Below are 14,799 nucleotides of genomic sequence, written 5' to 3'. Positions count from 1 at the left end.
TTGCGAATGACGAGGTTTTGCGGATGTGCGGTGGAGTCACTAAAAATGCTAACACTGTTCTGTAAATGCTTATTGTTAGAGTTTAAACCCTAAACAGGACCCCAGTCGTGCTCCCAAAACACTTTAATTTCATTTAAAAGTTACATTACCCTTAAAAAACAAAAATGTTTGACATAAAAATAGAGTACAGTATCGCCTGTATAAAAACCAAGGAAAAAAATCACGGAGATCACTTATTCACGGAATATACGCGCGTGTTGATCCAAGCACAAGGGGCGGGGAGATGAACTGCGACATCACGCATACAAAGCATCATAGCTACCAGCCAATCAGCAGCTAGGTAAAACTGTTAATGCTTTGTGATTGGCTACTTCCAAGCTTTCCAGCCAATATTGTGTCGTAATGGCTGTACAGTATGTACGTGATATCGGCGACGTTTCGCAAATTAGTTAGGTTCCAAAGAAAATTTCGCGGATCAGTGAGACGCGGATCTGCGAGGTATTACTGTATATTTAGTTTCACACTGGTGATGTTTTAAACAAACATTTATCCTTAAACACATGGTTTTCTTATTTTTTTATCTATATAAAAATGTCGAGAAAATATCTAAAGGATAGAAAAATGTAGTGAAAATATTCATCTAGATACATAGATGGATAAATTAAATATGGTTATAGACAGTAAGTAAATTCTAGACTGCAAATTCTATGCTCCTTCTTTTTTCTTTTTTTTTTTCTATTTGTATTTTGGTCATGGACCATGCATTTCACTGTTTGTGTATGGTTGTTATGGTTGATTCAGGTCTATAATTGCATATGACTGTAAGAGTCATGGATTTCCTTCGCAAGCGCAGATCACACGGCTCTCGATTGTTTTCTTTGTTATAGCCAGGTGCATTTGTTTTGGTTCCTTATCAGTGGTTTGTTCTTCTACCACATGTGTGCACCTGTACAGAGTTCAGTCGCTGGTTACATAGTGGAACCTCGGCATTCTGGAGGCGAAAATTTGTATTGCGAAACAAATTTTCCCATAAGAAATAATGTAAATCTAGATAATTCGTTGCAGCCACCCAAAAATATTACCAATACAAAGCATGTTTCTTTGTGGTCCAGCTGCAGGATCCCATGCTCTCATTGCCGTGGCCCTGGGTTCGATTCCCGGATAGGGGCTGAAGAGTTAACTCTAAGTGCCGGTCCCAAGCCCGGATTAAATGGGAGGGGGGCGTCAGGAAGGGCATCTGGCGTAAAACCTGTAACCAAATCGAAACATGCAGACCCAATGATCCACTGTGGAGACCCCAAACAGGAAGCAGCCAAAGGAACAACAACAACAGTATTTCCACTGCGAAGCTGCACGGCTGCTTACAAAGAACTGACCCATGCCACGCATTCCATGTCAAGGGTCCTCACAGGAAGTCGTGCCACCAAGCTTGGGCTACAAATAGAAACAGTTCACCCACGCCACCAATCCGTCAGCATAGAAATGGCTGAAAAATTATCTAGCTTTCGAATGCATGCCGAAGGCAACGTTGGTATCGTGGGTTGACTCTTACAAAATAGTTTTCGCTGACTGAAAAAAATTAGTAAAGTTCGTAAACTCACTTCAGTTGGCTTCGTTTGGCTTTCCATTGACGCAAACAAGTTTTGAACGGCTCCTGGACATATCGGTTCGGTTAATTCGTATGCCGAAAATGCTTCGCATGCCGATGCAAATTTCTTGCAAAATTTCAATTCTCAAGGCGAAATTTGATAAGGGAGGGCATTCGTATGTCGAAGTTCCATTGTATCTCTCTGCGTTTCGGTTTGTAGCCTGTTGTTCCCTTGTTCAAAATTCAGATTTTCCTTGCATGGAAACTCTTCAATGTGTCTTACATCAAACTACGACTGTGATTCCTGCCTACACTAAACAAAAGTATTTCTCTACTTTCTTCAACAACAAAGAATCTGCTACAATAGGTTGAATGGTTCACGTGTATAAAACGCCGATTGGTTCTGCACTATTATTTTTAAGAATCCTTCCGCATCTGGACCAGTTGACGACCCAGATCTAGGTCATATATCCACTTTTAGAATAAATGAAGCAGTAACCATATACCTCTCCTGGGCACTTTTCAGAAACTGAGAGCTTTTCTTTTTTTTTATCCGTACATGCACTAACATACTGTGAGCTTCCATTCCCCCCCCCCCCCAACCTCAAGCAATTGTGTAAATGCTCTTAGCTCAGAAATAGTATGTTCTCAAAGTCAAAAAAATAAAATAAAATACAATATTCCCTGCTGTCAGTAGCACATGCTGTAAAATGCGTGATCAGAATGGACTCAGTGTATCCTCTTGATAAATGATTATATAAGGAAACATTTCTGCATTTCTGTAAAGTCAGATTTATTTAAAGAAAGCATAATTTCTTGTTATTAGCCGAAAGTTGTGGAAAAACATGTGCAAAGTGGTGTGATTTAGAGTCGAATTAATGCTAACGAACAATTTTGGCGGAAATAAAAGATGCACACCTCAAAGGAGTAACTTGTTGCCTGAAACAAACCTGAGAATAAGTCCAGGTTTGCATGAAAAATAAATGACAGGAGCCTTTCCGTGTAAGCTGTTAAGCCGGATGCATGCTTGAGTGTCCACTCTGAATAATCGAAAAGCAACAATTTCCTGCTAGCATAATATAACGTGACCCCTGACCGCCTCAACAGCACCAATCTATAAATGTTGTCCTCAAATTCATTTCTCATCTCGCCCGCCAGTGAGCGAGAGATCCCAAACAGAGAGGGATTAGAGATGTTTGCTTGTAGAGGACATGCTGAAAATGTTATGTGTACACTCCATGCACCAAGCCTGCTGTAGGATTATTACTCATTAATAAAATATGTGCATCCTACTGAAAAGTAGAAATTGCCCTCTCGCTGATGCTGTCCGTAGCAACTTATCAAACGGCCATGCTGGATAGATAGTGCCATGTAGCTTTATCCATTAGTGTGTGTGTCGAGAGTGAGAGACGTGCTGTTCCCTAAGCAAATCAAGCATGAAGCCTCTCTTCCCCCAGCCCTGTTCGGACACCGGCCTACGTCACCGCGGTCAAAGACAAGATGCCGATTGACTGCTTTCAACAGGGGAATGCTGGCGAAAAATAACTACAGAACAAGTCCTGTCAGGCACACACACACAATCCCAACACACACAATCCCAAGCAAGCACACACGCTCAAAGCCATACACAAAGGACTATAGGGTGCTCTGCCTTTAAAGAGAGCATGTCTGCCACTGGAAGATTAAACTCTAACAAGTTTCTTTCTTTCTTTTTTCCTCCCGACCTTGAAAAACTGCGCTACTGGAAAAAGGGTTTTATTTGTAGAACGGCAAGAAAGCACTTGTATGAGCCTTGTAGCTGTATTTATTTGGAAGCTGCATATGATATGTTGTGCATGTGCCATGTGATTTGGACCATTTGGTATTTATCACATATAAAAACATTACATGGCCCTTCAGTACGCGCGCACACACACACACACACAAAAACATATACTGCTGAAGTGGCTCAGGACAGAAGGTACTGCTGTCATCTCTGACGTGGGTTGTTTTAGTTGACGTGTGCCAGTATATGTGTCTGTGTGCATGTGAGTGTGTACTGTTTTTGATTCTAATTAAGTTGACAGGATGTTTTAAAAAAGTGGCAAGCTGTGTATAGAGCAAATCCAAATTATGATGCAAATAAAAATATAAATGAATAAGGAGAGAAAAGGAAAAGGGGCAAAAAGGAAAGGGAAAAAAAAAACAAGCTAATGGAAATTGGAAGAGAAAGATAAGAGGGGGAAAAAAGGAAAAGGGGAAAAAGCATGAAATGGGGAAGAAGAGGAAGGTGAAGGAAAAGTGGAGGGAAGTGGGAAAGGGAAAGGAAAGAAAAGTAATGGGAAAGGGAAAAGAAACAAGAAAGGGAAGGATGTGAAGGTGTAGGGGGAGTAGGAAAGGAAAAGGAAAAGGAAAAGGAAAAGGAAAAGGAAAAGGAAAAGGAAAAGGAAAAGGAAAAGGAAAAGGAAAGGAATATGATGTGAAGAGGTTGGAAAGGAAAAGAAGAGAAGAGAATGATACAGAAGAGGAAAGCGGAAATAAAACAAAAGATGAAAAAGAATGGAAGCAATCAGAAGAGAAGTGGAAAGAGAAGAGAAGAGAAGAGAAGAGAAGAGAAGAGAAGAGAAGAGAAGAGAAGAGAAGAGAAGAGAAGAGAAGAGAAGAGAAGAGAAGAGAAGAGAAGAGAAGAGGGGAAAAAGGAAAGAATGAGAAAGGGAAGAATGTGAAGGTGCAGGGAGAGTAGGAAAGGAAAGGAAAGGAAAGGAAAATATAAAAGGGTATGTGAGGAGGTTGGAAAGGAAAAGAAGAGAAGAGAATGATAAAGGGAAAGAAAATGAAAGATGAAAAAGAATGGAAGTAATCAGTGGAAAGAGAAGAGTGGAAATCAGTGAGAAGGGAAGGGAAGGGAAGGGAAGGGAAGGGAAGGGAAGGGAAGGGAAGGGAAGGGAAGGGAAGGGAAGGGAAGGGAAGGGAAGAGAAGAGAAGAGAAGAGAAGAGAAGAGAAGAGAAGAGAAGAGAAGAGAAGAGAAGAGAAGAGAAGAGAAGAGAAGAGAAGAGAAGAGAAGAGAAGAGAAGAGAAGGGGGAAAATGCATGAAACAGTGAAAAAGAGGAAAGGAAAGCAATGAGAAAGGGAAGAATGTGAAGGTGCAGGGGGAGTAGGAAAGGAAAGGAAAGGAAAGGAAAGGAAAGGAAAGGAAAGGAAAGGAAAGGAAAGGAAAGGAAAGGAAAGGGAAAGACAAGAGGAAATAGAATGAAAAATGAATAAGAATGGAAGCAATCGGAGGAGAAGTGGAAAGAGAAGAGAAGAGAAGAGAAGAGAAGAGAAGAGAAGAGAAGAGAAGAGAAGAGAAGAGAAGAGAAGAGAAGAGAAGAGAAGAGAAGAGAAGAGAAGACGATGGGAAGACTGGGGTGTGTGGGCTGTGTAACTAACTAAAAATGCATGAAACAGTGAAAAAGAGGAAAGGAAAGCATTGAGAAAGGGAAGAATGTGAAGGTGCAGGGGGAGTAGGAAAGGAAAGGAAAGGAAAGGAAAGGAAAGGAAAGGAAAGGGAAAGACAAGAGGAAATAGAATGAAAAATGAATAAGAATGGAAGCAATCGGAGGAGAAGTGGAAAGAGAAGAGAAGAGAAGAGAAGAGAAGAGAAGAGAAGAGAAGAGAAGAGAAGAGAAGAGAAGAGAAGAGAAGAGAAGAGAAGAGAAGAGAAGAGAAGAGAAGAGAAGAGAAGACTGGGGTGTGTGGGCTGTGTAACACAGGCCTGCGTACATTTGCTAGTTGCTACTTTTCTTCAGCTCCTCTCACTTCTTGCATGAGTGGGAGTCTGAGGCCCAATTGTCACAGTATACATAGCTGCTGATGGAACACCTTGTCATAATATTCTCTCATCTCTCCCCCTCCCTCATGCTTGTTTCACGTGTTCCTGTAGCTGCAGCAGTTCCCCTGAGACAGGTTTCCCCAGCATCGACGTAAGAGAAGGCTCTCTACCCACGCTGCAGAATCAGGAACATCTCATTTCCATCCACCCTCATATACTCCCTCGCTCGCACGAGGCTGAACGCCTTCCTTTCTTGTCTCCCCTTTATTAACCACTATTTCTCTCTTGCCAGCTCTCTTCCCATCCTCTCGCTCTCTCTTTCTCTTTCTCATTCTCTCTCATCATCCTCCTCCTCCTCTCCCCCGAGCTGAAAGCAGGGAGAACCTGCGTGGGTGGCAGCGTCTCTCCCTGTCACTGAAGCCTTAGGCCCACATTGACAAATGAGGCATCGGGGCTTCTCTGCCGAGCGTGGGTGTGAGTGGGGTTTCTGAATCTCTGCAAACACAGCAACCCTGGCTGCTAGTTAAGTGATACACACAGAAGATGGAAGAAGACTTTGGGTGGGTGTGAAGACAGGAAAAAGACTTATGGTCCGTCTATCTTCGGTAAAGAAGATAAATGCAATGCCAATGATGAATACACAAACAGCAGCTCCGTCCTTACTGCTTTGCTTTTAATCAAGACCTCAGCAGCCTCAAACTAGCAGAATTATCTAAAGCTATCAATCTTGCAGCCTAGTGATTTGTTTAGCACGGAAAGGATATAACGAAGGGAAACGCAATCGATACGAAATATTTAATAATTAGGGCCATTCCCAATACGGTTTGCTGCAAAAATTACAGATTTGTCGAAAAGATGACATTTAAATTGGCATTGTAGCTTCATTAAGACACCAAAGTATAAGAGAAGATGGCAAGTAAAACTTTTTAATGAGAGGAAGGAAAAAAAAAAAAAGAAAGAAAGGAAGGAAAAGAAATAGAACTCACGGGTATTCCTCTGCAAGCTGCTGCGCAAAGCCGAACGCCACAGGATCACGATCCACAGCCACCAAGGTCACACCTGGCACAGACCTCAGGATGGCCTTGCTGTGACCTCCACCACCGAACGTCATATCTAAGACGACCTGTTTCCAGGAAATGAAAATCATCAGTGAAATGTAATGTGGAGTATTGATAGGGCCAACTCTATGATCATCAATCAGTGACTTAAACTTCTGTGATAAAAACTGAACAATGGTTTATTTTGACTTACTGAGAGTGATGCAGCAGGGCTTTATTCCTTTAGTCTGTCTAGCCCTCTTACCTACTCATCTGTGCACAAACAGATCAGCTTCCAAAGCTATCCTGCTAATATCGCCATCAGCATCATCTCATTTGCAATCTGTGTAGGCTACTAACCAGACTAATCACACAGGAATAATGATAATACAGCCGACAGAATAACGAAGACATCAAAAAGGTTGATATCAACATATTTATTGTGTTTCTTTAACAGGAAGTAGAATGCAAATCATCATTGCAGTTCAATGACATTCATTTATCTTTTTTAGAAATCACTTTATTGTGGTGTGCTGGTCTGCTTTGAATGCATATGAATGTAATGACTAAGACTTTCAACATGAACATACACTATATCACCGGAAGTTCTCTAACCCTAACCTCTATCCATAACAACCATGTGACCCGTCCTGCACTGTGTATTCTGACACCTTTCTATCAGAACCAGCATTAACTTCTTCAGCAATTTGAGCAACAGTAGACTGTCTGTTGGATCGGATCACACGGGCCAGCCTTCGCTCCCCATGTGCATCATTGAGCCTTGGCCGCCCATGACCATGTTGCCAGTTCACCACTGTTCCTTCCTTGGACTACTTTTGATAGATACTGACCACTGCAGACCGGGAACACCCCACAAGAGCTGCAGTTTTGGAGATGCTCCGATCCAGTCGTCTAGCCATCACAATTTGGCCCTTAACAAACTCTCTCAAATCCTTACGCTTGCCCATTTGTCCTGCTTCTAACACATCAACTTTGAGGACAAAATGTTCACTTGCTGCCTAATATATCTCACCCACTAACAGGTGCCATGAAGAGGAGATCATCAGTGTTATTCACTTCACCTGGCAGTGCTCATAATTATTATGCCTGATCGGTGTATATTTTGGAACATGGCTATGAGGATTTTTGGGCATTCCCTCAGAATAGCTTTGATGAAATCAGATACTGATGGAAGACAACATTTACATTACATTTCTGGCATTTGGCAGACACCCTTATCCAGAGTGACTTACAATTCATCTAACTTTCTAATACATCTGAGCAATTGAGGGTTAAGGGCCATACTCAGGGGCCCAGCAGTGGCAGTTTGGTGGACCTGGGATTCGAACACACAACCTTTCAATCAGTTTTCTAACACCTTAACCACTAAGCTACCACAAGTAAACCTGGTGTGCAGTTAGTATTTTAATTTATCCCAAACAAATGGGGCAGAGGTGGTTGGGGCTCTGGGTTGTTGATCGTAGGATCGGGATTCAGGATCAGGCCCCAGCACAGCTAAGCTCCACTGTTGGGCAAATGAGCAAGGCGATTAACCCTCCTTGCTCCAGGGGCACTGTATCCTGGCTGCCCCTGTGCTCTGACCACAACTTCCTCAGCTGGGATATGTTAAGAAAAGCATTCCACTGTGCTGTGATGTATGTGTTGCGATAATAAAAGCTTCTTGCCTTCAGTTCTTCTTCTTCTTCAAATGTGTTGAATGGGGTTGAGGCCAGGGCTCTGAGCAGGCCACTGATGTTCTTCCATCCTTGCTTGAAGTTCACTTTGTGCACAGGGACACTGACATGCTAGGTTTGGACCCAGACTCATGAGTGGTCAAGCATCTACATAATTTGGCCATATAGTATAGAAAGATGAGATGTTTGATTATGCTTCTGAGGCTTGTCACAACTTTGGTAACAGAAGCTTGAAGAAAGTTCCGTTGAGGATGTCAGTGTCAGTATCAGCTGACACTCTCAGTATCAGTATCATATCCATAAAGTAGAATTGGTGCATTAAAATAATAAGCTATATATGAAATCTTGAGGTTGTCTGATGTGCAGTATAGATTGCATTATGCAGCAATAATAATGCTGTCTCATTCCTCCAGGTGCCTTCTCCTACTTTACAGCTTGTCTTACTGACAAATACTCGCGTATCTCTCCAACACACTTTGTTGCCTATTAACTAGCCATATTTCAGGCACCGAGAATAGATTGAGAGGTATCACAGACAAAGGCATGTCATTAGTGAGGAAGCAATCCGAGTGTTTAGTGTCTTTAATAGCTATTGGCTTTTATTGATCGCTGTGTTGATTTTGAATTTGATTTAGTCAGTTCCATTCTGGTAAAGTGGACATAACCCCACTGGTTAACTTCTGTGCGAGTAATCATGCTCAAAGAAAGTGAAATGAGGACTGAATTGAAATACTGAAAATATATGAAATGTCTGTAGTACTGAATATCATTTAGCAATTTGTTGAAATATCGGCAAAGTTCTTCTTCAGAGATGTGTCTCGCTCTGATCTCTCAACTGATCTGAAATGTGAAGATGACTAGCTCGGTGCTGTGGACACCAGTGTGAAAAGCTCACTCTAAAAGGTTACAAACTGCATTTGTGCATTTACCCATTTTATCGCTTTTTCTCTAGCACTCAAACACTCCAGACACGCTGTCCTCTTTTCTCCTCCGAAAAAGTCAATGTATGAGTCATGGTCTCTCCTGCTGAAAAAGCTTCGGTGGGTTTTAAGAGATACTCCTGTATGCGTTTGCACTACCCGTAAGCCTCATACCGCATAGACGCTCCGAGCAAATATAATGACACTGAAAAGTTAAATCCCTGCAGAGGAACAAATATTTACAATAGGCTCGGTTGCTCTCCAGACTCCTGATGTCTCACTTGGCTAAACCTGGACTGAGAGCTGATTACTGAGGCGCTTATCGGTTAGTGAGGTGTCTGTAACCGAAGCCTTTAACTGAGGTCCTGGTCAGGTTGTCCGGATCTCATCAGGTAGTGACCGACACGTTGGGGATAATCTACGGGAACAAATTGTCCCAAATGCACTGCCATCATGCCGATTTTGCATCATGTTTTGCATAACTTGGCAACAGTGGCTCCAAGAGAGCCCTGTCCCAAGCTCAAATCATAACAATTGTCTTGAGTGATCCAAATACAGATGGACGCCACTTAGCGCAAGTGAACGTGGGTCAAACGTGTCTTGGAGACACGCTGTAATCAGATTAATCAAACCGTTTTCGGAGATGGTCGTGCATTGGTCGCATAACATCTGGAGTGAGAACACTAATGTGTCCTGATGAAATGCCAGGAATCAGGGTAGAGTAGCCACAAACCTTCCCAAAATTAAAGCTTCACTCAAGCAACATAAGAATGTATCCTGATTAAAACTACTCTAACAAATACGAGTTATTTAAGAACAAACAAATAACGAATAAATCTAATGTGTAGTAGTTAATCACTCTAAGGACGTGCCTTCTGCCTACTATTAATATTTGAGAAAGAGTTAATTAATGAATAGCTGGATTAATTGCTAGGAGAGGGAAAAGGGAGGGGGGAAAAAAGTCAATCAAGTGCCACTACAATTAAATTTTGTTCCTGTTGATGGCCTACGTTGTTATGTGTTTGGTATGCAGTATTGGGAACTGCAAAGGTTAAAGTAAATGTCAGCTTTAGCCTTTATTGTCACATGTGTCAGTCTGGGAAAACCCATTGGATGTCGCTGTGGCTGAATTCTGGCAAACACCCAATAAAGACATAAGAACTGATTCTGTCTGAAACATAACAATATGGTTAAAACTATATGGACAACATATGTGCTTGCTGAACATCCCCTAGGGTTAGGGTTAGGGTAAGGAGAGTCCTCCTTTGCTCATATAATCACCTCTACACTTCGGAGAAGGTTTTCCACTAGATGCTGGAGCGTAGCTGTGGGGATTTGTGTTAATTCAGCTACAAGAGTATAAGTGAGATCAGGCACTGATGTTTTATGAGGAGGTCTGGGGTGTAGTCAGTGTTCTAGGACATCCCAAAGGTGTTCAGTGGGGTTGAGTCAGAGTCAGGGATCTGTGCAGGACACTCGAATCCTTCCAGATCAACCTTAACATACCATGTCTTCATGAAGCTCACTTTGTGCAGACTTTAGATGGTTAGGACAACTTGGTCCTAAACTCTGTGTTATTTTTTTTGTTTTATGTAGTTCTGTGTTGTTTTATGTAGCACCATTGTCCTAGAAAAAAACATTGTCTCATTTCACTTTGTACTGCTTCAGCTATATATGTTTGAAATGACAGTTGACTCTTAAGTTAACAGGGAAAATGTAATACTACAGCATACAAGGACATTTAATACAGTTGTGCTCTTTGTGGAAGACACTTTGGGGAAGAACCCATAATAGTATATGTCATATTATTGCACTGGATCCACTTGCACACATTGGGCGAAAGGCAGGGGTACACCCTGGACAGGTCGCCAGTCCATCACAGTGCCACACATATAGTCAGACAACCAAACGCACTCACGCTCACTCCTATGGGCAATTTAGAATTACCAATCAACCTAATGTACTGTGGGCGGAAACCGGAGTACCTTGAGTGAACCCACGCAGGCACGGGGAGAACATGCAAACTCCACACAGAAAGGCCCCTGCCTGTTCGAGCCCAGGATTCAAACCCAGATCCTTCTAACTGTGAGGCAACAGTGCTAACCGTCTAGAATGACAATAAAGTTCCCACTTTATAGCTTTCTGCCATGCTGGGTAAGGAGCTAGTTAAATAATCATGTCGGAAAAAAAACAATTGCTTAAAGATGTCTAAAACTAAATATGTGAGATTTCCATACATGAATCCCACACTCTGGTCAAGTTGTTGGATAGATAAATCTACTCAATGCTCTTGCATCGAGGTCTAAATCAATCCTTTAAATGTTCATTTTTAGTTCAAATTAGTTTCACTTAAAATTCAATCTTCATGAGAGTCCACCAAGCTTCATATCTGACCACCTTGACCAGCACAACAATGCTAATCAAAGCATACATTTGAATTCAATTCAATTTTATTGTCAAAAAGCAGCTTTACAGAAATATAGATGTGAATTTGAGTCCCTAGTGAAAAAGCCCGATGCAACAATATGAAGGAAAAACTGCCTGAGAAGTCGTGAGAAAGAAACCTCAAAAGGAACCAGACTCCAAAGTCTGTATATACCAGTACAGTCAAAAAGTCAAAAAGGTACCGAGTGTGTTGAAATGTGTTCATGTTCAGTATGAGTACATTGTGAGCAAGAGTCCTGGGATGAGCACAAGACATTATTCATGATTACAGCAGCAGTTCGTAAAAGATATAAGATCTTATCCACTAAAGTGTGACTGTGAGATCATCCACAACTCCTCCTATATATATATTTATATTTTCTCTCTGACTTCCTGCAGACTTGGACCATAACGAATATCCAAATAATGGCTTTGGTATTTGAAAACAAGTGGTTACGTAGGTATTCAAATACCTGCACACACCCCTAGTAATAACTGGATCACTGCATTCAGGACCCATGAACACAACTGGTGGAAATCCATCTATCCAGCAGATCATAGACGCTGATATTTTGTCGGTTAAATAGATTTAATACCAGATCAGACTTGAGTTTGTGTTTACTTTGTCCGTCTAAAATCGGCTTCTGATAAGATCAGATCAGAATTTGTCAATATTCAGAGCTCCAATATCAGTATTATATCATAAGCAGAGAAATGACACCCTTCAGTCCACCCAATCAAATAGCACTTCCCCCTTTTAGAGTAAAAGAACCTAGAAAAGGTTCTAATCATCTTCTTCTGAGATGTGAACTACACCCCCCCCCCCCCGTATCAAACACCTGCTAAGATAGCCATCTCCTGCTCTTTATGGATTCAGACGTTTAATCCATTAATACATTCTAATAACTGCTAACTTCCCTTGTAGCAGCGATTCCATTCAGCAGGGCTGCTGTTCAGAGAAAACAATCAAGAACTACAAAGCTATCTTTGAGCTCGCTCGTAATCATACGGTGATTAATTTCTGAAACGGGTAAAATCCTTCCAGGCAGCCCGGCACGGACCCAGAGTTCCACTCCAAAGACGGCGTAATTAGTCGCTTCTAATGGATACATGTCCTTACATTGTTGTGTACACACTGCAGGGACGTTGTAAAAGAGGCATGACTTCTAATTTAATTGCACTCAAAAAAAATTTTCCGGGGGAAGATGTGAACCGAGCCGTGTGTGTACGAATTTGTCTGCATCTCTGTGTGTATGTGTGAGCTGCTCGTGCTTTCATTTGCAGCTGTTAAACAAACATCTGAGGAAGTTAAATTCTTGGCACTCGAAAACCAGAGGATACGGCTCTGATAGATGTTCCTCATTTCGTTTCCTTGATCCCTGCTCCACTTTTCTCTCGTCTCCCGAATGAACTAACTTTCAGAGCCGGATGATGCAGTAAACATGCCCGCTGTTCATTATGCTTCCCTACGTGAGGTCAGACTGCCCTTACAGCGCAGTGTCCATAGCAACCATGAAGCTGTCACACCCTTCGCCTCGCTTCGTTATGACCACATCAGAACATTTTTATGAACAGCTTTTTTTCTTTTTTTTTGACTTTTAAACAAAACACTTGGAGTTTTAATGAAGACTCTCAAAGTGGTCACTCAAACAACAACAGTGCTCAACATTCTATATTATATTTCTTTAAAACTGCTGCCCAGCAATGGAACGGCAGCTCGTTCGGGTTGTTTCCAGTGTTCCCAGTAGGAGATGGTGATATTGTATTGAAGAATTTTTTTTTTTTGAATGATACACAATATGTATCATGATATCCAGGTTGCTAATGAACTCCCAGTAATTCAATAGTGCTGCATTAAAAAGTACCTGTTTATGATGTCTACAAAAATACAATTCTTTTATTTTTAATATTTATTAAAACGTATATTTATAAAGAAATATATACAATGATTTAATGTTGAAATGTTTTCATTTTATTTTATTTTATTTATCACAATATTGATATTATATCATCATATCACCCAGCCATAATTCCCAGGATTGGCTCCGGATCTAAATGAATTAATGAATGAATGGATGAATAGACAGACGTACAAAGTGATGAATGATCATTTCTGATGCTTTGCCAACAGGAAATTACAATCAATCTCTAAACATCTATAAAAGACTGGATGGATTAAAAATATAACTGGCACATCGTAGGCCGGTCTAAGATTTTAGAAAAGATTTCCTAGTAGTTTTCCTCTGCCTGCTTTTTGATAACACAATTTCTGCCTGTGCCGTCTGTGCTTGAATGCCACAATCTTATTGTCCAATTGATGACTCAGTTAAGGGCTGTTGATTCAAGTGTCATTACACATAAGAAATACATCAAAATAAACGTCTTTGCACCATGGAAGAGATGACGCACATTCAGGTTTAGGGATGTTTTCATCTTTTCGCTTTAGACACCAACAATGTGACTTTGGCTTCTTCCACCATCTTCCACACTGCTACAGTTAAAGTTTTTTCTTTTAGCAACTAGATGTTAAGAAGCATGGAGATCGATAGTGACGTCGGTGGAGAAGTGTGTGCGCATGTGTGTGTGTGGTGTTTGTGCATGTGTGTGTGCAAGCTGGTTGAGGAGGTGATCGATGGCAGGCTGAGTCTCCCTCTCGTGTCTGAGACTCAGGCAGCAGATGGGGAGGGAGAGTGGGCCAGCATGATGAGTCACAACCAGTGCCATCAGCACGCCTGACGCTCCATTCAATACCACAGAAGAATATGAATATAAGATAAAAGGGATAAATAAGAAAACCATAATACAAAACAGGGCTAACTACATGCTTGGTTGAAATCCTCGATTCTCACAGTCGTGTTTATTTTTACACACTTAGCAGACGCTTTTATCCAAATCGACTTACAATTGAGCTGAGCCGATCAAGGTTAAGGGTCTGGCTCAGGGATCCATCAGTGGCAGCTCCAGGATCTGAACCGCTAACCTTCCGATCAATATCCCAGAGCATTAATTGCTGAACCACTACTGCTCAGACTAGTTTGTCTAGGTTCACATTACAAGCTGCTTTGCATTTTTTTTGCTTAGATTGTAAATATCTTTGATAGGTTACATTTATAACTGCAGGTGATCCCTTCCCATCCTATATTCTTGGGAAATTCAAACATTGGTCCCTTTCAGTCCCTTCCAGTTTTGCTTGATCATCAAATAGCTAGTGAATCACTGCTGTGCCGCCTTGCTGACCCTGGATGATGATGATGGATGATGGTGATGCGCATGTGTGTTGGGAAAAAGCCAACAAAAGCCAACAAAAGCCAAAAGATCTGACAGTTGTCATTTATGTCATATGG

General features: G+C 41.4%; 1 protein-coding gene across 3 annotated transcripts in view; it reads right to left on the bottom strand.

The window, feature by feature from the left end:
- The window catches only part of mettl15 (methyltransferase 15, mitochondrial 12S rRNA N4-cytidine), a 77,707-nt gene that overhangs the window by 28,942 nt on the left and 33,966 nt on the right, over nucleotides 1-14,799 (bottom strand). For all 3 annotated transcript variants that reach the window (XM_058382333.1, XM_058382334.1, XM_058382335.1), the window contains one exon: nucleotides 6,367-6,503. In XM_058382333.1, the coding sequence (XP_058238316.1) occupies nucleotides 6,367-6,503 (137 nt within the window). The remainder of the gene's footprint in view (nucleotides 1-6,366; nucleotides 6,504-14,799) is intronic.

Source organism: Hemibagrus wyckioides, linkage group LG27 (assembly GCF_019097595.1).
Source record: "Hemibagrus wyckioides isolate EC202008001 linkage group LG27, SWU_Hwy_1.0, whole genome shotgun sequence".
NCBI lineage: Eukaryota > Metazoa > Chordata > Actinopteri > Siluriformes > Bagridae > Hemibagrus > Hemibagrus wyckioides.
This window is presented reverse-complemented; position numbering and strand designations above follow the sequence as displayed.